The sequence below is a fragment of the Antedon bifida genome, chromosome 2 (genome assembly GCF_963402885.1).
Source record: "Antedon bifida chromosome 2, ecAntBifi1.1, whole genome shotgun sequence".
NCBI classification, from domain to species: Eukaryota; Metazoa; Echinodermata; class Crinoidea; order Comatulida; family Antedonidae; genus Antedon; species Antedon bifida.
Genome location: NC_136227.1, coordinates 33336479 through 33363110, shown reverse-complemented (window position 1 = coordinate 33363110; position 26632 = coordinate 33336479). Strand labels below are relative to the sequence as shown.

The 26632-nt window shown below is 33.7% G+C and overlaps 1 protein-coding gene and 1 pseudogene across 1 annotated transcript; one reads left to right on the top strand and one right to left on the bottom strand.

Annotated features, from left to right (window-relative positions):
- The first annotated feature begins 10 nt into the window (after positions 1 to 10).
- Positions 11 to 12065, top strand: LOC144834755 (uncharacterized). Its single transcript, XM_078689665.1, has 14 exons — positions 11 to 91; positions 610 to 1959; positions 3068 to 3205; positions 3518 to 5814; positions 5970 to 7058; positions 7164 to 7257; positions 7434 to 7648; positions 7974 to 8117; positions 8264 to 8398; positions 8499 to 8615; positions 8940 to 9065; positions 9495 to 9748; positions 10146 to 10259; positions 10480 to 12065. The coding sequence occupies exons 2-14, from the start codon at positions 639 to 641 to the stop codon at positions 10613 to 10615; spliced, it is 6180 nt and encodes a 2059-aa protein (XP_078545791.1). The 5' UTR covers positions 11 to 91; positions 610 to 638; the 3' UTR covers positions 10616 to 12065.
- A 9010-nt stretch (positions 12066 to 21075) lies between these two features.
- LOC144835644 (lymphoid-specific helicase-like) lies at positions 21076 to 26196 on the bottom strand (annotated as a pseudogene).
- Positions 26197 to 26632: the final 436 nt, after the last annotated feature.

Below are 26632 nucleotides of genomic sequence, written 5' to 3'. Positions count from 1 at the left end.
AGGCGGACGTGGCAAGTTAAAGGGCTATATTTTGGCTATTTATTGTTCGTATTATCTGTGTAATTTACTATCCTTACTGGCTATTTCCACGGTAAGCTAATAAAAACAGTATTCATTATTTAGGCTATATTGAAAAAAATGGTTAATATTGATGAAAAATCCTAAATATTCATGTTTTTATCATGGCTGTCCGATACCGGGATCCAGCTTGTTGTATATAGTCTAGCTAGGCCTACGCTATGTGGGTAGGACGACAGTAAAATAAAGTTTTGCAGCATACTCTGTCCCTGTATAATTAACCGGTTCACCTGACAATGCTCGGCCTACAATCAACCAGTCTGTCAGTACGTGCCATAGCCAACATACATTTCTCTTAGACTCCAGTGATATGCCATTCATTGATGGTGAATTTGTTTTTTTTTATGTTTTGACATTTATTTTGCTTTTTATATCTAGCCTAGGGACAGTAGTCTAGTAGGCCTAGTACAGTACTACTAACTATAGGTAGTAGAGCGTGTAGTTGTAACTTAGGCCTATAGTAATAATAATAAGTTATGAAATTAGAATCATCTGTTTGTGACGATAATTAATACTACTGTATTATTTCAGGAAATAAATATGTGAATGGCCATGGGGATATGGAATCAAAGTCAGATGACGTTCCAGAACACTATGCAAGAGAAGCCATTGACCTTACAGCCACCATCGATTCATTTGATCTATTGGTTTCATACGATACAGACATAGAACATTGGCAAAAGAAAGATTCTGAAGCTACAGGGTTAGCTGCATCTTATCAAATCGATAGTGAACAATTAAAAACAGACCAAAGACCATTTGTGCCTTATAAGAAAGATCTGAAGCTAAGTTTGAAAGCAGAAAGTTGTGTTCAAAGTAGCAATTCTCTGGAAAACCCACATCTTCAATATTTATCTCATCGTGTTGTAGAAAATCATATTGAAGTTCCTCTTCAATTTGAAAGGGTACAGACTACAAGGAGGAATCAACCACTTGAGTCTTCTCAAAGCTCCACTTCCATTGAAGATTCCCTTCAGGAATCATATCCAGTTCTATTAGATTCAAAAGTTGAGAATTTGCCTATTCTTCCAATTGATGATCAACAGATAACACTTGCCTCATCAATAAGAGAAACGCTTGAGGAGATTAACCTTCATCGTGCACGGAAATCTTTCCAAGAACAGAGAAATAACCAATCTCAACAATTAAATTTGATACCTCTTTCTCAATCAGAGCCTGTATCACAAACTCTAAACAGGGGTAATCAGGATTCACAGTTAGATATCCAAAGAGAACGTCCAAAAGTGTTGTCTGTTTTGGGAAACGATCGTATTGATGCATCCGATTGGACAACAGCTCGGTATTTACGAATTGTGACACCTCAACGGGACACTAACTTTCATTCAGAACGTAGAAGAAGTCGTCAGACGTCCTTGGGACTGAGCGAGGGCGATCCATTTGACGAGTACGTAACAGGGGCTGGTGAAATTAATCTTCTTGAAAGTCCATCAGAAGACTCTAGCTTTGAACATCTTAGGCTTCAAATTGGTGGCTCAGAATCGGAACTAGAGGGATCTATTTCTGAAGATCCCCCCAGCTTAGATCGGATATTATTGTCTGATAGAGAAAAACTTCTTCAGGCTTTTGCTGAAGATAACCTGACAACCGTACCATCCAGTCCTGGCAAACAAGAGATACACCGTGGCCAATCAATTAACAAGATCAATAAGGAAATTAGTGATCTTGAGAAAGAAATAAAGAACCTTGTAGTGGAGATATATTCTGGTAGAGAACCTGGTTTCCTACCTCTTCCAGGGTCAGCGTCTGGTATAGAGAGCCCCCAAGGATCAAGAACTGGAGGAACCCTTTCACAGCATTCTGCTGACATTGGTTTGGTAAATCCAGAGCACAACATACCTTTGTACAGTTACTCTAAAAAAGGTAACAATGTATACACCGTAACATTGCTAATTTGCTAACTTTTGTTTTTTACAGGTAAATTTTAAAATACATACAGTATGTACTGTAAGAAACACCACCTACAATCACCATTATAATTTTCTCCCCTCCCCAATTTGAAGTAATTTTCATACATGTTCAAGGATTAGGCAATATCTTGAAACATTTTCAAAAGCTTCCTAAATAATTGTGCAGTAACAGGTTAATGATTTTAAAACAACATGTACTGCAGTAAACTGCAGTAGAATAGTTTGCTTTTTTTTTTTACCAACGACGCATTCTACCTTTTTTGTGGTGTAGCTAAAATTATTCAGTATGGTCAAAAGGAAATGCTTATCAGAAAAATGGATGTATGGTACAGTAAATACAATAACAACTAATAAAATCAATTGTTTTAATTTTATTCAAGTTTTATAATGAACTGGATCAGAAGGATTAGTGGTATGATGAATGCAGTTAATCCATATTTAAATAATTTTTGTATATTTTCATTTTTTTTAATCAGTCATATGCTAGAAAATATGTTTTGGTTGTGGGAGTGGTTACATTTAACTACATGTTGCTTTCACTATTGTTCAATTCTAAACAAACTCAACCAAGCTGAATAACCTTGATGCAGTGTTTAGGTTTACTAAGCTGTTTGTTATATTAATATCTATCTACAAAATAATTGATCTCACAGTCAAGTGAGATCAACATAAAGTCAACGACAATGCAGATACAGATTATTTAAAAAAACATTCCATGCTACTGTACCATTGTTGAGTTTGATTCTTACATGCTGTACCTGTAGTACTAGTAGTGTGCTGAAAGTAAGTGGAAGACCTGTAATTCCAATGAGATTTTTTTTTAAATAATTTTCATTTGTTATCAGCATTATTGATGAGCAGTTTTTTCAACCCTAAATTTATTATTTAAAAATTATTTTATGTTGTATTTTTTTTAGATTTTTTGGTGAACAGTTGCTTTTAATGATAATTTTTCAGAATCTTCATGTTGAGTGTTTTAACATTGCTTATAAATTTATTATAAATGTGTTTTAACAGATCAAACATGCTTACATTGTTAATTTTTTGTTTTCTGCTTTTAGGCATAATGAATTCACAACAAAAGACACCACCTCTTTCATCCTCAACCCAGGATGATATACCAAGTCCAACTTCATCTCTTGGTGATGTTAAAGTTGACAATACTGCAGAAGCAATTGCTTTACAGAAGTCTGTAGTTGGTAAGGTCAATGGTTACATTTTCAGTGTCTCCCCACGAGAACTTGGTTTTTACTATGAATTTTTACAGTTACTCTCCTGTATCAGGCATGCTTGGGCTGACTCAAAATGTACAGTATGTTATTTCCGATAAAATTACATAATTTTATGGAATACATAATGCAATTTTCAGAGAGTATGAACTGAAAGAAAATAATCTTTGAGTAACATATTTGGATTCTGAGCTGATTAAGCAATTCTTATGTACAGTAACCATAGTAGAACATTATAATAACTGATTATAAAATTAACACTATATTAATTATATTTTTCAGGTAATTCACAAGTCACGCCTGCTTCCCCCGAACAAATTGCTGCTGTTATTGCGCAAGTTCAAAGGCAGATGAAACAACAATCTCCTGTATCAAAGGCAGTGACCAACAACCAAAGTAGAGAACATGCTTCAGAACCAACGACCATCCACACAGGTGTGGCTCCGGTTGGAGCCCACTCGATGCAAAGGAACTTGATACCAACCCCTATAGTCAATGGTGTCACACCTCCTAAGCCAGAAGAAATGAAACGACCACTTGCCTGGCATCCACCAACAAATCCACCAGTAAATGGTGAGAAGAAAATCGAAAACACAGGTGATGGAGCACAAATAAACAACTATGATAGTCCACCTAAACCGGTCACAACAGTAAATCGACCTCACACTTTGGTTGGACAGAACACCACTCTTGCAATCAGAGGTGCATTTGGATCGACCACTAATAGCAAAAAAGAACCTGTATTATTTCGCAGTCCTGTACAGTCTGTCACTCGGAAAACTATCGGAGCTGTGCAGAAACCTGAAAGTAAGAAGGGGAAGAAGAAACTGAAAATGAACGGAGATGTAGAAGGAATTAAGAAAAACACCCAAGGTGCTGTAGTGACAGTCAAAGCATCTGGTGAGAGTAGTGCTATTGTTGGAATGAAAGACATGAGTGATGGTGTTATTATTACGCAAGAAAATATTAATAAAGATTCTCAGAATATGAGGTTATTCAGTGAAACGGATCATACATCACCAGATACTGTTGTAAATACTTCAGTGTCAAACCCAGATGTTAAGAACACCAGTACAGAGCCGAGCACATCTTTTCTTGGATCAATTCTTCCATGGAGCAAAAAACAACCACCACCACCTATTGAAGAAACAAAATCTGGCCCCTTGCCAGAAAAAACTTCAGGAGATAAACACCTTAACTCAAGTTTTTTGGCTAAGGGTAATGAGCAACCAGATGAAAGTGTTGACACGGGAATGTTTCATCCTGAAATGACACCTGTTTCAAGTTCAACACCAGTTAAGATGCAACCAGACATTGTTCATAAATCTCCAGATGTTCGAAAAGAATCGGAACTACTTCTGCAATCGTTGCAAAAAGAAAAACAACCAAAACGAAAGTTAACACCACCTTCAAAATTAGACGGTCAACTATCAAACTCATCAGCAAAATCAGTTGATATTGTGAATGCCCACGTGCCTTATACAGTTAAAAAAAGGGATCTTAGTAAAATGCCATCTACATCGTTGCATAAAGCAAATAATATTGCACAAAAGCCTCGAAGCGAGTCTGTGACTAGTGTGAATGAGTGGAATGAACATTCAGATGATATCCAAGCAGTCTTGCAAGAAAAGGCAAGACTAGAAGGTCAGTTAGAAGCATTGTCAGTAGAAACAGCAAGTGCTCTTGCTGATAGAGCTAGACTTCAAACCCAGATTGCTGCTTTAGAATCTCAGGTACGCAATAGCAATAATCATTTACAAACAGCTTTGCAAGAAAAATCTGAAATACAGTCTGAATTTGAAGCTATTGAAATGAATCGTAAATTTCTGGAAGAGAGTATCTCAAATTTACATACAAATATCGAAAGTAAAGAATCTGCTTTGGAGACATTAAGAGAAGACTTAAGGTCATCGCAAACTTCCAGCCTTAAGTTCCAACAAAAGCTTGGAGAGATTCAAGCAGAATTGCAACAACGCGATGGTTCAATTTCCAATCTTCAAGATAGGTTACAAGAAACGCAACAAGATTTGAATAACGCTATAGAAAACAGAGCACAAGCAGTTGCCATTCAAAAAACATTTGAAACAGAATTAAGGTCAATGAGTAAGACTAAAGAATGGCTTCAGGATCAACTTAAATTTGCACAAGAAGCTAGAAGCAAACTTCAAGGAAACTATACAGAAGCTCAGAACCAACTGGTTCTTCAGGGAGCAAGTATGGAAACCTTAAAAACTGAGAATGCACGCATACGACAACAGCTCTCGGAAACACAACAGAAAGCTCTAAATGAAAAAGAGCAGATTGCCAAACATCTAGAAACTATAGAAGCTGATATGCTTGCAAGAGAGGCAGCTTTTATGGATCTTCAAAAAGAGAAGGTTGCTGTTCAACAAGCAGTTGCTACAAAAATGGATCAGATTCAAGAAGAAAAACATAAATTGTCGCATATATTTATCTCTACACAAGATTTGGAGCAGCAACTTGAAAGAGCACAGAGAGATCTGTCTACTAAACAGGTGGCTATGTCAGCTCTTGAGGAAGAAAAGAGGGAGTTGATAAGAAAGTTTACATTAACACAGGTATGTTTGATTTAACTCTGAAAGCTAGTTCATTTTCGTAGAGTAATAGGTAGAGTCTAGTAATAGAAAATTCTTTTTAAATGTGCACAATAATTTTGCCAGAAAACAAAAATCTTCTCTTGTATTGAATATTATACTTTGGTTTGTTTTTACAGGAAGCAGTAAATACACGAGACCATGAACTAGACACGCTACAACAACAATTTGATGCTCTTGAAAAGCGTCTGAAAACATCGCAAACTGATCAAGCAACACAAAGCGATGAACTGCACAAGTTGAAAGTTGAAAAACTTGCACTGCAATCTGCTCTTGCCACTGCTAATGATGAAAAACAACAGTTTGATGAAGCTATACAGAGGCTGAGACAGGATATGGTTATGGTTGAAAAAGGATTCAAGCAAATGAAACAAGAACTTGGTGAAAAAGATGGCCAACTACAAAGTACACAACAAGAGAATAGTTATCTTAAAGAACATATACAACAAATGCAACAACATTTAGCAGATGAACAGAAAAATGTGGAGAGTGTTAGTGCAGAAGTTAGTGGTAAAAACGTGGTGATTGATGAATTCAAACAAACAAAATCGCAGCTTGAGTACGAAGTAGCTGCATTGAAACAAGAATTGCAAAAGATTCACACGGCTCAGCAACATGAAATAGAACTGAAAAATGCTGCACAGATAGAAGGACAAGAATTGACTGAAAAATTAATTGCAGCAGAGGAAAACTTGCAAGAAGCTATGAAAGAAAAGGTCCGGATTGAAGGACAGTTAGAGATGATGGCAAGTGATCAAGAAAGAATGCAGAAACTTGTGGCTGAACATAGTGCTTTGAAGCAAAAGCTAGCAGAATCTCAAAACACAACACATAGAGACTCCGCTGAACAGGCTGCAAACATCTTAAGACTAACATCCGATCTTAATAGAATACGTCAAGAGTTTAAGCAGAAAGACAATGAGAATAAAGCAACTATTGAACTACTTCAGCGACAACTACAAGACTTAAACCAAGAGAAACAAGCAACTGAGAACAACCTTGCTGCTCTCCAGACAAAAACACAGCTTGATAATCAGCAGGAGAAGGAACAGTTAGCTGCAAAATTAAAATCCACAAAGGATCAACTTAGTAACACGCTAGCTACAAAGAATGCTCTTGAAAGGGAGCTTATGGAGTTTAAAGAAGATTCTGATATGGAATTAGATGCCTGTAGAGAAAAGATTAATCAGCTTGAAGAAGAGCTTACAGTAAGTTACAGTATTTATTCTATCCTATTATGGTTTTAATAGTTTTAATGTCTTTCTATTACTTTATAATCAAATTAATCTTTATTATTTCTATCAAATGTTTAGGCTGCTGACAAAGCTCTTGAAAATCAAAAGAAGATTACAGCAGAAAGTAGAAAGTTAGCACTCGACTTGGAAAGAGAAAGGGGCCGATTAGCTGGTGAGACTATTTTTCGAATTATACAAATAATTAATCTCTGGTATTTGATGAACATTTTTTTTAAATGTGATGTGCCTAAATTTGGTAGTAATGTGCCTAAATGTGGGCAGATCACATTTTTTTTGTCAAACTAGTGTAGACAGAGCTTTACATTGATCTAATCATTTTGTTCAAAGGTGTCAAGCAAAGTCATGAACATCTTAAAAGTCATGCAAGCGCTCTTGAAAATGCTCTTGCTCAACAAGAGTCATCGTTGACTGACTTACAAGATGAGTTGCACACCCGATCCAGTATGCAGCAAGAAGATGCAACTAAGAATAAAAAACGTTTTGTAGAAACTCAGGAGAGTTTAGAAAGGGATCAAGATATTATCAGACAGCTTAGAAAAGAGGTAAGTTTGTTTTATACTTTTGACACACACATATATTCACTGATGAAGGGCTAGTGTTGCCCGAAAGCTCTGCTAACTTTTCTGGCTGTTTTACTTTATCGTTTTGATTTAGCTTTTCACTTTTTTTTTTGTATCTCCATTGAGATCCAGCCACTGATACCCACAGCATTTTCATTTTTTCAGTAATTTGCCTTTGGATTTATATATACACATTTTTTTAAATTCAAATTGTTGTATTCATTTATCCAAAATGGCAGCCTCAACGTCAGAAAACAATATATATTGGTTTATATGAACTAAATTTTGTGGTTTTTTTTTTTAAAAGCTTGGTAATGAGAGGTCGTCAACAGCAAAGTTAAAGAGAGATTTAGAAGACACTAAAACAGAATTTGAAATCCTGAAAAAAGATCTAGAATCTAGGATATCTGAAAATACTGCAATGCAAAGTTTGTTGCATAAAGAAAAAGAGGTATTTATATTTACATTTATAGTGTTCCACTCACAGGACAAAAATACACATGTTACTAAATGATTTGAAGCTAGGAAACTAATCAACCACCAAGCTACAAGTATTTTATGATAATATATTAAAACAAACAATATTTGTTATTATAGATTGAAGAGAAACAGAAGAATGCATTGGATGGAGCTAGGCATGATATCCATAGGACCCGAGCCAAACTAGGACAATTGGAGAAACTACTACAGGAGCAGAATGCCCAAAACCCTATACAACAAGACACTATCAAGGTAAGACAATTCTTAGAATCACTAGGTTAGACTGTAGCCATTGTTGTCGCACTCACTTAGAACAGAGTTGAGTTTTGATTTGTTTCTTGTGGTATTATAGGCATTGAAATGGCAATATGAACAGAAAGTGTCAGAGGTAGAGGGGATGAAAGAGCAATTGGAAATGGCCGAGGAACGTCAACAAATTGAAATATCCAGCATTAATGCTGCCCTCAAGGTAAACATTATTACATTATATTAATGCTGCCCTGAAGGTAAACATTACATTTTAGTAATGCTGCCCACAAGGTAAACATTTATACATTTTATTAATGATGCCCTCAAGGTAAACATTTATAAATTTTATTAATGTTGCCCTCAAGTTAAACATTATTACATTTTATTAATGCTGCCTTCAAGGTAGACTTACCTTTTCATGATCCAAAAAAGACATCTATGGGAAAATTTGTGATGACAAATTAAAAGAATGTTTTATAAACATACTGCGTAAGGAGTACAGGTATTAGTATTTGCTTCTTATTTACCTACTAAAATATTCCAGGTGGCAAGAACTGATTTGGATGGTCTAAAAACAGAGCTAGCAACTACTCGCAAGGACAAATTTTCATACAAAAATAAGTTGGCTGAAGTAAAGGCAGCACTGAAGGCTACAGCTCAACAAAATAAGGTAACTTATTATTTTAACATCATTTCAATGTAGAAAAATATTATGTATTTCACTAATTCTATTCAACAAAGTGTCAAATCACACAAACAAATAAATATCTTTGAATGGTATTCATAGTGGAGCTGTAGCTTGGTGGTTAACATGCGTGCCTTCCAATCTCAAGGTTCAGAGTTCAATCCTGACCTAGTGCTAGGGTTGTAACTCATGACCCATTCAACTCCACTCCCTAAGCGTCAAATAAGATAAGATAAGATTTTATAAGCACGATAAATTATAAAATATTATTTTGAAATTTTTGAAAAATAAATAAAAAATAATGATTGTTATTCATTCATTAAATCTTTTATTTCGGAATCTCTGTTCTATAGAAAGTAAAAATTACATATAAATGAAATAGATATTGTTTATATTAAAAATAACCTTTTTTAGCTACTGAAAGCTAAGTTATTAGCCAAAAAGAACCTAGAGAAGAAAGCGAAAGCAGAGGCAGAAGCTGAGAAACAGAAACAGAAAGAGCAGCTACAACAAAATCCAAACCAAGAGAAACAACCCCTGGTACAGAAGCAACTTGAGCCCATTCTCTCCTCTGCATTCGATGATATAATAATACCAGAAATAAGTTATGATGTTGATGCTTTGATTAGCAGTGAGGACGTAGACGCTCCCACGGCTGAAAAGAGCAGGTGAGAGGTTATTATGTATTTGAGGCAATTGGATGGTAGTATTGTATTTACCAAAATGTCTACTGATCCATGACAATCCAATGGTTTCCTTCGAACCTTGGTTCTAAGCTAAGGAAATCAATTCTAGATGATTGTTGAGATAGCAGAACATTTTTCAGATGAACTGAAACAGATGAAGCTGTAATTCCATGTACAACATAAGCCATGTGAACGTATTACTTTTTTAAAGTACAGTGAACGCTCCAAATATCAGATTCTCTAAAAACCATAAAATCTCCCAAATCCAAATTTTTCTTGTAATAATAAAAGATAGTTGACCTTCTAAAGACTTTAACAAATAGAAAAATGTAAAATAATATATTTGTTAATATTGTTTGTTTAATAATTTTTTTTGTAGACCATTGCAGGCATTACAGGGATGTCTTCAGAATCTTAAAGATCAAATGGGTCAATTACAACATCAAATGGATGACCATACAGTTGCTGTAAATTCATCACAGCAAACATGGAAGTAAGATAAAGCAAATTACTTTGCCCTCTGGAATGGTCATTTAGCTGAGCATCCAGCTGACCTCTTTATCCCGTTAATTGGCTAACAAACCTTTTATATACATATCTCCTTCTTTGTAAATATCTGTATATACATCTGAATTAACACAAAATACAAATACATTGTAGACATACTGTACCAGAAAGTTCTACTTAGGCCAACATGCTTTGTTTATTTTCAGGGAAGTGAAAAACAGTCTGACTGGGGTGAAAGAAGCATGTATGAAGCCTAACCAAAAGCAGGGGCTTAGCCCATCAAATACAATGCAACACAATTCTGCTCCTTTGCCAAACCTACCCAATGTTTATAATCTTTAGAATACACAATGTTATATATTAATTTTATGAATACCAAATTGTATAGATCAGATGTCAGTGCTTCCAGATATATGTCTTGTTTTTATAAAGGAAATGAAAATGGGAATAAAAACAAATATGTCTAAGGTTCTACCATGGAGGTATAAAATAAAATAATTATTATACCTCCATGGTTCTACCTACGGTGGTTAACATTGTACTTCTGATTAAAAAATGAATTTATTGTTATAAAAGAAAAATGATTATAAATAAATTACATGATGATGATTGTATCAACTTTCTGATCCCAAATATGGTCTCTCTCTGTCTACACTATCAAACAAGTTTGACGAAAAAAGTGCACAAATATGGTAGTGATATGCTTAAATATGGTAGTGATATCACACCATCATGTTCATATATGGGCACATCACATTTTTTTGTCGCATAAAGTTTGATAGTGTAGACTGAGCTTAATTGGATGTATGTTTATAACTGTTTGTACAGCACAATTGGTAAAGGTTTTTAGATATACTTTCTTTTCATACTATTTAAATGTACGGTGCTTTTAGATTGACAATATAAATAGGTTTTTTGATCTACGCCGGCTTTCTTTATTGTCCGTAATCTTCAATATAGCCGTGCGGTATTTTGCTTTAAAATATAGTTCATGCTATTATAATTTGCATAGTGCAATAGACATATATAGATATATATACATATCTAGAACGAATATTGATATATTATAAATCATTAAGAAATGTTGATTTTATTTTACAATTTAGAATGCATAATTATATTCTAAAAATTCATGATAATTACAAAAATATAGCGTAAAATATGGAGGCATGAAGCAACAATGTGCGGGAAGAGTAGAGTAAAATTTGAAATTTCAAGATGATGCAAAACTTGCTGTACTAATGTTTATCAAACAATATGTAAATAATTGATTTATCAACTCCAGATGTTTAATAAAAAAATAGACAGAACTTTTTTGATTTTTGGATATTTGTATGTATTAGTTACGGACCAAACATTTTAATCAAAATTCCTTGAAAGACATTTAAAATGTTTTATCGGGGTGTTGCATGATATATGTAACATGCATTTTGATAAACAGCAGCTATACTAGATTCTAATTAATACATGCAGTCTATGTCTGGTTTTTAGAATCAATGGGGAGTTGTTTACATAAATAGAATAGAATTCTGGGAATACAATTTTGAGAGAGTTGATTCTGTATATAGTATATTATTATGTTTGGTTTTTGTATGGTCTCATAAGTTGAAAACCTATACATATCTGTATCTATAGCAACTAAAATGCATTATCTCTGGAAATAAACAAATGATGTTTAAAAACTCTTAACCGGATCACAGTGTACCACCGATATGTACATTTTTTCTTATAATTCTGTTGTTTTTATAGTTAATTTTTATACATATCTACTTTTTTCTTTCTGAAATAAAGATACTTAAAAATAAGTTGTTCATATGGATGTTTATTGTCTCAATGCTTTATCATCTACAGTATATAAATCACACATGATTTTTATACTTTTAAATACATTGTTAAAAATTGCAGATACAGTAGATAAAATGACTAGTATATTCTGTTAAAGTATCTACATTATTAAATACATTTTTAAAATACTTGTAATATTTAAAATGTAACAAAAGAAACATCTCCTACAATACTTATGCTGGTACCTAAGTGACAAACAAAAGAACACAAAACAATAGGTAGAACCATGGAGGTATACTACCTTCATGATTGAACAATGCGAGGAGTGTTAAAAACACATTATTTAACAACTGAATAACTGACCATAATAATAAATAGAATGCAATAAACAGAGTAATAAGTACAGGTATTACCATGATGGAGAAAATAATTATAATCTATTTATTATTATTAATAACTAATGTTGATTAACAATTTAACACCATTTAAATGCAATAAAATACTGTATAACAAATACATGACAAAGCTTGGTATTTCTATTATCTGGCTGTTTTCTTTTACGTTTTGATTAATATAGCTATTTTTATATATCTCAATTGAGATCCAGCCACTGTTACTCGTAGCATAGTAAATTGTCTTTGGATAATATATAGAAATATGAATAAATAATATTACAGTACTTTTTTAAAAACCTTTATTTATGGTATTAGTCAACGTTTTACATCAGGTATACTAGCCCAGCATTGCCTCCCTACTTTTATAATGGAAGAGTCAATAAACACCGCAAAACTCACGCTGGTGACAACAAACAAGTGTTTTTAAACTACTCATATATAAAAACACAAACCTTATTCTAAAATATATTTACAAATTATAAATAAGTAATCATAACTCTTATCTCTCGTACAAAAATGAAATGTTTTGGACTGGTAGTTCTGGAGTAAATACAATTTTAGTTTAGAGTCTAAATTAGACGAACTAGCGAATGATTCGATGACTTTAGAAATTTTCTCCTATTCTTTTGCACTAGCAGATTTCGGTCAAGCCAAGTCACTGTCTCATTGAAAGGGGTGTTCCAACGAGCACTCTGAACCAATCAAATTACTTTTAGGTTATTAGAAAGCTTGATTGGTCAGTTATTGCATAGTGAAACAGCCATCGTAATCGGACAATGATATCAGAAGTTAGAGATGATTTTGTAACCCTATCTAAAGATTTTATAAACAGGCCTATACTTAAACCATAGGACGATTTTAAATGGTGTTACTTTAAAAAATCCCTCCGACGACGTTTTAAGAAATTACAAATTAAAAATAACATGAGGTTGTAGGTGATTAAGGACATCGTTGCAAAAACAGCCATAAGAATCGGTCAAATATTTTTTGAAATAAACTAAAAAAACTACTGTAAAATGGCTGTTTCCCATCGATTTCGTGCCGTTTAGCGCTTTCCTCACACTTTTAACATGTTTTTATTTTTTGTTTTCTTTTCTTATGAAGTAGGCCTAAAGTAAATTAATTGCATCGTCTTGTACGATTTATTTTACTTTTATTCTTTGTAACAAACTACTTTTGCTACAATGTTTGCTGAAAAAACGAATACAAAAGTTGGATAATGTCAAAATAAAAACGTAACCGTAACAAATTGAGTGCGACACCAGGCCTCTAGTTGTGATTGAAGTAGTAAATAAATTATATGCGATCGTTCAGGCCTAGTTGTGATTTGTGTGGTGGGACAGACAGAAGTGGGGGAACAATAGAACTGACTACGTGCAGCTTTACAGACAAATTGGTGCATTTGGCCTACTAAAAGATAACATGTTGTTTATTCAGTGATTATCTATTTTATTCAAACAATATCACGTCAGGTATAAAATGTAACCTTTGGTCATATTTTGCTCGTGACCAGCACAACGCCCTGTGTATCTATATACCTGGATATACCTCGTGATTTAGCTCATTCGTTCCTCGGCTCGGCTTTCATGACAATAGCTGCTGTTGCTCATCACTTAACTACAGACTAAGTTTTGCTTTGCCTAAAGAGTGGGACTCAACACCGAAAGTGTAATATCATCGCCGCATGAGTGGTACACTGCATTATCATTGTCCAATCAGAAGAAACTGTAAAGAATTGTAAAGCAAAGCTGTGAACCAAGACGATTGAGTTAAGAAAACTGTTCACTCTACCAGATGACGTCATCGTCTCTACCAGATAGTAGATGAAGCTTTACCAGTGAAACAGATAACGTCACCGTTAAAACCGTAAGTTGCATATAAAAATTAAAATAATGATAGCATAATATTAATATTATGTTAAGATATCTACAAATACAAATAATAAATGAATGAAAAACATTTAACTTCAATGATTTTATTATCCTAACAGCATATTTTTTATGTTGTATTCTATTAAATAAAGAGTGTACCCTCCGGGTTCTCTCGCTCTTTGTATGTTGTATTCTATTAAATAAAGAGTGTACCCTCCAGATTCTCTCGCTCTTTGTATGTTGTATTCTATTAAATAAAGAGTGTACCCTCCAGGTTCTCTCGCTCTTTGTATGTTGTATTCTATTAAATAAAGAGTGTACCCTCCAGGTTCTCTCGCTCTTTGTATGTTGTATTCTATTAAATAAAGAGTGTACCCTCCAGGTTCTCTCGCTCTTTGTATGTTGTATTCTATTAAATAAAGAGTACCCTCCAGGTTCTCTCGCTCTTTGTATGTTGTATTCTATTAAATAAAGAGTGTACCCTCCAGATTCTCTCGCTCTTTGTATGTTGTATTCTATTAAATAAAGAGTGTACCCCAGTTGGTGTACCCTCCAGGTTCTCTCGCTCTTTGTATGTTGTATTATATTAAATAAAGAGTGTACCCTCCAGGTTCTCTCGCTCTTTGTATGTTGTATTCTATTAAATAAAGAGTGTACCCTCCAGGTTCTCTCGCTCTTTGTATGTTGTATTCTATTAAATAAAGAGTGTACCCTCCAGGTTCTCTCGCTCTTTGTATGTTGTATTCTATTAAATAAAGAGTGTACCCTCCAGGTTCTCTCGCTCTTTGTATGTTGTATTCTATTAAATAAAGAGTGTACCCTCCAGGTTCTCTCGCTCTTTGTATGTTGTATTCTATTAAATAAAGAGTGTACCCTCCAGGTTCTCTCGCTCTTTGTATGTTGTATTCTATTAAATAAAGAGTGTACCCTCCATGTTCTCTCGCTCTTTGTATGTTGTATTCTATTAAATAAAGAGTGTACCCTCCAGGTTCTCTCGCTCTTTGTATGTTGTATTCTATTAAATAAAGAGTGTACCCTCCAGGTTCTCTCGCTCTTTGTATGTTGTATTATATTAAATAAAGAGAGTGTACCCTCCAGGTTCTCTCGCTCTTTGTATGTTGTATTATATTAAATAAAGAGTGTACTCTCCCAGGTTCTCTCGCTCCTTGTATGTTGTATTATATTAAATAAAGAGTGTACCCTCCAGGTTCTCTCGCTCTTTCATATCTTTAAATAGGCTTTGGTATAGTATGACGTCACCCGATGACATTCCGATTAGCATTACATGTTATAATGCCTGACAGTAATAGAGCCTAATTTATTGAAAAGTCATATTTGCATTACACAACGCGGCGTCATTTTATCCTAATTTTAAAATTTATATTTTTCAGAAATGAAAACAGAAAATCGACAACATGGCAACAGGTAACAACAAAATAAACGTGTTTTTTTTAGTAACGGTAAGTTATTCAAATCGTTGTCTTATTTGTTTTCTGTTATTACAATTTTTTTTGTATAGATTTTGATCTTGATTTAGTAAATGTTTCAACTTGGTATGATGAACGTAATCTCGTCACAAAGGTGAAAGTTTTGTACCAAGATTTGATTGCAGCATCGAAAATAGACAGCGCCACCAAAACGATACACTTACTACAGGAATTAAGGGCAAATGGATGTTTAAGTTCAGACAATCGTATATTGTTAGACGACACAATAAAAGTAACTGAACAGTTTGGTGTCATCAATCTTCTCAAACATTCTTTTCTCGAAGTTCAAGAAATTACAAAGTTCACTCGATATCGACTACAAATTGTAGCTTTCGGAAATGGACTTAGACAGGCTGATGTGGACAGAATTGATGCATTGTACAATGGTGGTGCGTTAAAGAATTATAAAGATGCCTGGAGTATGATTCTAGATTTGGAACAGAGAAAAATAATCTGTGAAGAAAACATTGAAGAATTCATTAACAATTTAAGACAAGTTGGACTGGAAGCAAGAGTAAAACCTCTGACTGAAGGTATGTTAATCTGGTAAAAGAAATAAAAACATAATATAACAACATTACATCCATGTTAAGTCTGAGTCAGACTAAAGGTGATATGAATATAACATTTCTCATTTACACATTAAAAAAAATGTTTTCTCTCTTCATAAGTAAAAACAAACACAGGGATCACAACCCATAGAAGATTAAGTAAAAGAAATGTTCACATTTCCCTACACTACACAATCTTTATCTGCATGACATTACTAGTATTCCATTTTATTAACAATTTGAACATGGTATTTCTTTCCCTGGCGATATTTATAATGAAATTCAAGTAGTTTCTTAAAACATAAATAGTTTTATTATTATATTTTGTATAGGCCTACACAATGAAACATGTTAAATTTAATGAATGTTCAAAATAATTGATATTTTTTAAGAGGTAGAATATCATTGTAATTTAGATTCAGATCAAGGGGCGACCAGTAGTAATGAAGAACAAGGAGTGCGAAAAGAAGTTAAATCAGAAACAGGTTAGTGGCTTCAGTTACAAAAACTGTCAGAATATATTGAAAATAAAATCCTTTTTAATGATAAGTTTATTTATCTGTTTGCTGCCCACTGTTGAGCATATTTTCGACACGGTCCTTCCGATGGATTAAATTTGCCGCCCTCTATAATTCCGATTATACTATAATTCAATGGAAAAAAGGCAAAATTTCATTAACTATTCTACTACAAAGAGTAAGAGATAGACCGACATTACGTCATCTAAGTAAGTTAAAATATATTATATGGCAATAAAAGTGGGACGGGCCCAAAAACGACAAAATATATATATATAATACTACATTATCTGTAACAATAAAGAAAAGTCTTAATGCATTAACAACATGAGATTATCTAGCTCTGCAAAAAAAATATCAAACAAACGGTTAACATGATTAAATTCATGGTTGGTAAAAAATACTGCTGAATGAATTAAGTTATATTTTTAATCAATAATGTTTTCCCAAATAAAATATATTCAGAAAAGATAGAACTAGTTATATTTCCTTAACAGATAAGGAAGTGTCGACGACTCTTAAAGAACTTGAACAAGGAAAGTTAAGAGAATATGACTCCGCCTCACGACGAAACAGAAAATCTTGGTTTGTTATCGTTCTCGAAAGATTGGGCTTGAAAAAATCAGATTCAAGTGAGTTACTTCAGTTATGCATTAACATAATAATATGGTATTTAAATGCAATAATTGTACACACAAGATTTCCTATTTAGAAAGTACACTAAGTAAAAAGTAATTGTTTGATGGGTTTAGATAGATATATAATTTATTTTTAAATAAAGTTTATTAAATAAAATCACATCTCAATTTTGCTCATTTAATCATAATTATTTGAAAATAAAATGTCTAAAACAATTCATGAGATTTTGTAATCAAATTCAAAAATCGTGTGTATCATTTAACTCATTTAAATAAAATACGCAAAATCAATTAAATTTAATATTGCAAACCAGTTAATTTTAATTTAGGATAAATGGCAAGGTTTTAAATTAAATTAATTCGTACATGCGTGCAATATTTCTGAATAACAAATTTATTCAAAATTTTAACTTAACTTCCCTATTAAATGAAATGTCAAAACTATCACTTTGAACGCAATTTCTATTATTTCTGTTATTTGTTATTGCTTTAAGAAAAAAAGTTGTACTGAGATGCCTGAAAAATCTTTAATTTGTTATACTACTGTACAACACATTTTTTATTTCACCTACAAAAAAATGAATATATGCGTGTTACAACTCTAATGTCGTAAACAGTGAAAAATCAGCTTTAAAAACCTCCAGCTAGCTACTAATGTTGAAACATCAACATCTTATGTAGTAAATAAAAAAACAAAAACAAAACACCATCTACTGTAGTTATTGGAGTAACAAAATTGCCTCATAGCTAATGTAGTTGCTATGGACAGCTGGAGGTTTAAGCGGTGGATTGCTCTACATTTATCGGTTGTTACGATTTGCTGGCGACCACCAGTCGTTTAACAGAGTTTTCTTTCTGATTGATAATAAATTATGTTTGTCGCCCTCTATATTATTTATTTGGTTTACTACTTCGGCGCGGCCACAGCACTACTTATTGTATTACAGTACTAGAAATTACAATGCCATTATTAAATAAAATAAATTTATTTTACTAAATATTGTTTTTGTCATTTTTCTTCGCATCTAGACAAGATTGAAGAATATCTGCTTCAAAGACAAGAGAAATTGTGTAGACAGGCCAGTATATTTACACCAGCAACAATGCGTGATAGATACAATGTTGACATTTCACAGATGTTTACTGATTTGGAACTACTGAAAGAAGGTGACAAGAATGAAGACTGCAAACCAACAACATTAAAAGAAGTGGTAGATGTTATCAGCTCCAAACCTGGATGTAGAGCTCTTATTGATGGAGAGGGTGGGATAGGTAAAACTACCTTATTAAGGCATTTATCATACAACTGGGCTACGGCTACTCAATCAATTAAATCATTTGAAGGTAAAATTGTATTTCTTTTAAGTGTACGGGATTTAGACAAAGATGATAACATCTCCGATCTCATTGTAAAGCAACTGGATATGGAAGATTTTAATTTAAAAACAGATCTCCCAGATGATCCACGGTTAATTAAGAAATTCATAAACAAACATGACGATAAAGTTGTACTGCTACTAGATGGGTTAGACGAATTGAGATTTAATAATCCAAGCGTAATTAGTCTGTTCAAAAAGAACAACCTAGAAGAAAGTACCGTGATACTTACTTCACGATCTGAAAACATAGATGAATTCGTAAAAGAGAGTAACGTACATGTAAGGGTTAAGGGATTTAATGACGAGAGCATAGGGAAGTACATTGACAAACATTTTGAGTTTTTTGGAAAACCACAATTGGGAAATTCCCTTAGAAAGGAATTAGATATTTTCATAGACGATGGGTCTTCGCGAAAACGTAAACATGAAGACGTATATTTAATGTGCAAAAATCCCATGCTGCTTTTTTCAATCTGTTTGCTATGGGAAGGCAGTCAAAGCCTTCCTACAGATAAAGCTGAACTTTTTAAAGAAATATTTCGTAACATTTTAAATCAGTTCAACAAACAGAAACAATTCCCAAAGCTTTCTAAATTTGAAGACACACCAGCAAAATATGTAAATGCTATGATTTTGTTGGGAAAATGTATGTATGATAGGTTGAAAGTAAATCAACTTTCAATAAACATGAAAGATTTGAATGATAAACATACGAATAAATATTTGGTTGACATATCTGTGAAACTTGGATTTGTTTACGAAGAAGCACCGATTTTAAAATCGAATTTTGATAACGTTTTTATGCCTCCTCACAAATTGATAGTAGAGTCATTGGTGGGATTTTACTTGTGCAAATTATGTGAAAGTGAAGGTATGGAGAACGAGTGCTCAGATGTACGAACATTACTTACACCATTGGATGATGATGAGTGGGAGGTGATACGAGAGAGTGAGCATTTATACAGAGCGAGAGAGTTTGCAATTTGTTTCCTTGGTGATAAAGCTGGCGGTTTTCTCAAGCACTGGGTTACAAATAGTTTGTCAACATATCGCTATCTGCCGAGAAATTTAAACTTTGTTAAAAAAGAACATAAAGATGATGTGGTAAATGAATTAATTAATTACATGACAAGCAAAGATTTAGAAATTAATAATCATTTGGATGATATATCTACTTCCATAAGAATGTTTATTGATTACATTAGTCCAGGTGTACAATGTGATGGGCATTTCATACGTCTAATTATGCAATTGTATTGTATGCAATATGATCGTGTTAGTGTCGGTGCCTTTTGTAGTAAGATGGTATTGGAGCGAAAGGGAAGAGTTATTGCACACATTTTAGGCATTGAACATAAATATGACTGGGTTTGGATTCAGAATCTATCACGTGATGTATTTAATGACTTTGTATCAGAATGTTCTCTCAAACAAGTTCAATTAGCATTACGTAATGTCGGTATATATCGTAGTAAACTTCACAACATTGATGTTAATACATTGTCTTCATTTCTCATTATGTGTCCTAAGCTGAGGACGCTTGACATGTGGAATTGCAATCTATCAGCTGACGACATTCGTCACGTGTCTGAAAAGTGTTCAATAAGAAATATTACATTTAATCATTATTAGTTTTCACTGATAACGTATGTTACTTCTACTATATAACAGACATATTTTTAAATCTCGCAGCAAGCAGGTGTCAATTTTTAATATCGCAAATAATTGCATTTCTAACATTAAATTTGTATACAATATAAAAACGATCTGTTATATATAAATCGTATAGTAGATTAAATCAATATGATAATCTAAAACATGTGTTTTTAAACATTTTATTTTGACATACTTACCTTCATCGACGGAGCGCGCGCGCGTACTTCTTCCGCACGCGGCACACTAGCAACGCAAGTAATAATTATTAACAGCTGTGTAGCATGCAGATAAACAAGAATGTTTGTTTCTTATTCATTATAATCTTTATAAGCTGTGCTGCCATATTTAATGAAAATGATTCTTTTTTAATGCAATGTTTTTTACTTGATATTATTGTATAGAATTGGTTGTGCTTGGTTTAAAGAAGTAATTATGTGATAATATTATGTGATAAAATAATATTAAATCATCAATGTAATTTCACCCTTTATAATTAGGTTGGATGGTTTTAACCATCCAATACTAAAAGTAAAGTGGTACAACTTTAAACTATAAAACATAACATGAACATAATGATGAAACGTAATTAGTTATCAAAAGCAGTTTTATTAAATGAAAACGTAATTAGAAATTAAATTAACAAATAAACACATTATGAGATGTCTTTGGCACAGTAACAACAACAGAACAAAGTTGTAGTAGAATTTGTAAAACTAAAAATGACAAAAATCAAACAATGAAGACATTATATAATATAGTTTGATATCAATGATTAGTTTCATTGGTGTGTTTTTAAATATATTTTTTGATGTAGACTTATTTTTTATGTTATGATGTAGAAATAGTGAAATATAATCCTGTATAAAATAAATTTAAGGGTGAAAATATATAGATTGGAATAATTAAAAGTTCTACTTAATGTTCAGATATATTTGTGTACAGTCTTTGATTTTCTTTATGTTGTAAGAGTAATAACACTTGGTGTTAAAAATAGTTTAAACCTGAACACTGTGCTGACTTGTAATAACACTTGGTGTTAACAATAGTTTAAACCTGAACACTGTGCTGACTTGTAATAACACTTGGTGTTAACAATAGTTTAAACCTGAACACTGTGCTGACTTGTAATAACACTTGGTGTTAACAATAGTTTAAACCTGAACACTGTGCTGACTTGTAATAACACTTGGTGTTAATAATAGTTTAAACCTGAACACTGTGCTGACTTGTAATAACACTTGGTGTTAACAATAGTTTAAACCTGAACACTGTGCTGACTTGTAATAACACTTGGTGTTAACAATAGTTTAAACCTGAACACTGTGCTGTGCCGAAAACAACAGTAACTACTTGCATAGAAATAAATGTCATAAATACCATTAACAATCCCAGATTTCAATTTGTGCAATATTGGGTATACAGTATGTGAACCCAGTACTGAGATTTTTAACTCCATGACATTCTCATCGCAGGATTCCAGAACCTTAAACACTTCATTTTCCTTTACTGGTTTCAATTTTTTTCCCGCGTTATTCCCAACAAGGTCGCTGCGATCTGCGTCGCTGATGACTTGTTCTTCACAGTTTTTGATAATGCAAGAGTGATCAGTGGAGCGTAACACTTTTAGTAGTTCCATGGGATCCATCACAGCTTTTGAGTCTCTCACCATAGTTTTACTGCCTTTGAATTTACCTTAAAAAAAAACAAGATAATGAATTTTTGAAATGAATGAGAACAATCAATGCCTAGAAGTTTGCATACTACTGTAGAAGTCTATAAAACAATATGATTAATTTAACGTATTCATTTGAATAAACGCCCCGGGCGTTTATTGTTCAGGAGGGCTTTTAGGGAGGTGTGAAAGACAAAACTGACCTTGATGAATGACCATCTTCTCCAGCTTCCTCTTTGCAGCTGCTCTCTCCACTATCTTCTGGTCAATGGTGTTAATGGTCACTAACCTGTACACAATCACTGGCTTTTCTTGACCAATTCTGTGGCATCTATCTTATCTTGGGCTTGTAGATCTGACTGTGGGTTCTATAATATAACTATAAATGCTACTTTACAATGTATTGAAAGTCACTACACTAAAACAAACATTACACCACAAGCTTGTGACTAATTATTATAACATGGGTTCAAGGATGTAGCCAATCAGACGCGCTGAAATGAGTCACTAGTGCGCTCTTTATTTTTTCACTATCATGCACTTGAGTGCAAAAAGTGCACAGCAAAAAAGTATATTGCACTCTGTGTGTAAATCGTATGTCAGATTATTGATCACGCTGTAATAAAATGTAGTAATTATTTATTTAACTTGCCCAATCACTGTCATATATAATGACTGTGTCAGCTGTTGTCAAGTTGATGCCTAACCCACCAGCTCTTGTTGAAAGCAGAAAGATGAAATAATCAGGACCATTGCTAAAATTACTAGTCTGAGAAAGATAATAACACAACTTTCTTCCACTAATCTTGAATAATTGAGACAAACAAACATGGTTTGTGGCTGCTACAACCAACTGATATTAAAGCTAATTAGCATTAGGTGGACATTTGGTAAAAATTAAGACAAACACATTTTTTATTTTTTCTCAGTAAAAACATTCATAATACTAATTAACATAATACAGCAGTAGTTGCTAAAATCAGAATGTGTGTATCAACTTAATTCAGTATCATTTATATTTACAAGTTCTTCCAAATAATCTTCTAAATTTCTTTATCTTCACCATGCAGGTGCTTACCTGTTGTTGTCTCTCAAAGACGACAGTAGTTGTGGTTTCTTAAGTGGCAGTAATCTTCATGTCAAGCATTGAGGTCATCTGGGAAAAGATGAGGACCTACAGACAAACAAACAGATCAAACATGGAGGTCATCTGGGAAAAGATAAGGACCTATAGACAAACAGATCAGACATGGAGGTCATCTGGGTCATCTGGGAAAAGATGAGAACCTACAGACAAACATATCAGACATTGAGGTCATCTGGGAAAAGATCAGCAGGACCTACAGACAAACAGATATAATTCAGATGTTTTTATAAAATAAGCTGGTACCAATTGCCAATTTCATTAACTTATTGCATTCTTTTAAACTAACATGAATATTTAAGATTGATACCTTGTGTCCACGCTTCTTTAGTTCAGGTAACATTCTCTCCAACACTAAAAGCTTTCCGCATGACTTGACAAGATCCTCGTCAACTTTGAACTGTTGCGTGACCGGATCAAGTGGATACTCCAGTAGGTAAGGATGGTTACAGCATTTTCTTAGTTGCAATACAATGTTTTGAAGCTTAATATTAACTACTGATTCTGTATTTGATAGGGTCACACCAGGTGCAGTTGGTTCTCTGAAATAAATAATAAAAGAGGCATAAAGTAATGTACTCATGGATGTTGTACTGGTGGAAGTGGACAGGGACACCCTCTCACCAGGTGCAGATGGTTCTCTGAAATAAATAATAAAAGGGGCATAAAGTAATGTACTCATGGATGTTTCATTAAATACAATGGAGCAGTCGACCATTTTAGAGCATCCTCTCTTGGGTCGACCTTTTGGGGTCAATGTTACCTCTTCTTTTTTCTGTGGAACAAAAGGACGCCAAGATGAGTGACAACAACATTCTTTTTATATACACTTCAATATTTTGGAACTTAATAACATAAGGCACCTAAACAAACTATAGAAAGTGTGGCACTTGTTTTTTTAACTTTTAGTTATCAACCAATCATTGGCTAATTCTTACTGCAATTTCTCAGCTGCAGAATCTCGCCTCATTTATTTTAGCATGTGTTTCTAATTTCATGTTAACAGAGCCATGGCACATGATGCACTGTTCTTACCTTGGGTTTGACCTTATCAATAATTGACCTGTCTAGAGTTGATGCGTAGAATTCTTGTTGAATACTCATCATTGGTGCATTTACAATGATCTCTTTCTTTGGAAGTATTGTCAGGTCAACATCTGTCTTTAAGCGTCGTAATAAAAATGGCGTCAAGATCTATAAGATACAAACAGTTTTAATACAGAATAAAATTACAAACAGAAAATATCAACATTAATCTGTGCATGCATTTAAGCCCAGTATAATCTGTTCCATTCTCATCGGGACTATAATTGGTCGATTTAACGTTCGGTCTGATAGATGGAGCAATTACCGTTCCCTTCGTTTTTGATCTAAGAAACTGTTAACTGATTTGTTGGCAGTACCTGGTGCATCATGGATATAACATGTTGTTGTCTCTCCTTAGCTACAATGGCTTCTTCATCTTCGTGACTTGAAAATGAATTAAAATCAAACCACGATTCAAACCTGAAAAATAAAATAAAGCAAATTTACATCCACATCAGTTTTGTTCTTATACAGAGGGAAATTGTTTGGTGGCCAGTGATTGACATGTTTGCCTTTCACACCTGCTCCGGAAAATAAAAATTATGTCGCATTTTGTTTTGTTTTCACGACGCACCACGTTCCATGTTCTTTTTCCTCGATATGCGTGTAGCTGCATGACACGTCATGAAAACAAAAAGTCACTAATGCTGTACGACGCACAATCTGTTGCAAACCTCAACTGGAGCAGGACCGGATCCAAATTGATAACAATTAATACTTACGTTTGTAGATCATCAAACACTTCTGGTAGTAAGAAGTTTAGCATAGACCACAACTCAGACAGGTTGTTTTGAAGTGGGGTACCAGGAGTAAGTAGAAGTCGGTTGGCAGATTGGTACGTCTTCATTTCTCTAAAATAAACATAGTTAAATACAAAAAAATTTATCTTACCACCTTATTATTTAAATAGCTTGTATAAAGTTGGAGGCAAATTTGCACTGCTATAAATTCATTACAAACATGTTGGGATATTTCTATAAACATGATGGTGTGTTCCAAACAGTGAAAGTGGTAGGTAAGACAAGGTTATGAATATGAACAGACTTAAGTTGGTATGTGAAATATAAGCTGGGTAGAATCAATTTAGGTTAGGCTCAACTTCACTCAGCACAAATACTTCTTTACATATGACACTCTGTGTGTAAATCGTATGGCAGATCATTGATCACGCTGTAATAAAATGTAGTAATTATTTATTTAACTTACCAAACCACTTTCATATAATATAATGACTGTGTCAGCTGTTGTCAAGTTGATGCCTAACCCACCAGCTCTTGTTGAAAGCAGAAAGATGAAATAACCAGGATCATTGTTGAAATTACTAATCTGACAAAGATAATAACCCAACTTTCTTTCACTAATTTTTAATCATTGAAAAACAAATTAACATGTCCAACTGATATTATTGTATTAAAGTCGAGTTATCATTACTTGGACGTGTACAAATTAAGACAAACACATTTGCCAACTGAATTAAGTTTTCTCTTTACTCTGACGTATTCTGAAATACTTACATGTTGTCTATCAGTAAGAACATTCTTGCACTCATTCTAAAAAAAACACAGAAACGTAATAATACAGCATGCAGTAGGCCTAGTTGCTGCTAAAATCAGAATGTGAAATGTCTATATCAACTGGCCATTAATTGTGCATTAACTATAATTTACATTTACAAATTGGCAAAAACATAGTTGTTTCTTTAACTGTAACTATCCATGAGTGCTTACCTGTCAACAGCCATCTAGACGACAGTAGTTCTGTCTCTGTACATGGAGGTATCTGTAGGTCTACATGGTCGTGGTGGAGGTATATCATAATAACTCCATGGTCTGTATAGGATCCCTGTATAGCAGCTGTAATCTTCACGTATGTCACGCACTGTCATCCTGCTGTGAGAAGATGAGGACAATTAAGATCAGACATTGAGGTCATCTAGGCCCAGGCCTAGATAGTAGTAGGCTACTAAACTAGGCTAGTTAGAAGTCACACTTCCCTCCTGCGACTCTCTAGTTTGTGTGGGCTGGGGAGAGAAAAAAAGAGTGGTACACGCACGACTGCTGGCTGCCTGTGCGTGGTGGAGGCCTACTACTACTAGTACTAGGGGGTTAACAATTGATGTGTTCATAAATATTTGTCACGTTAGTTAGGTGCCATGCAGGCACCAGTAGAGTCTAGGC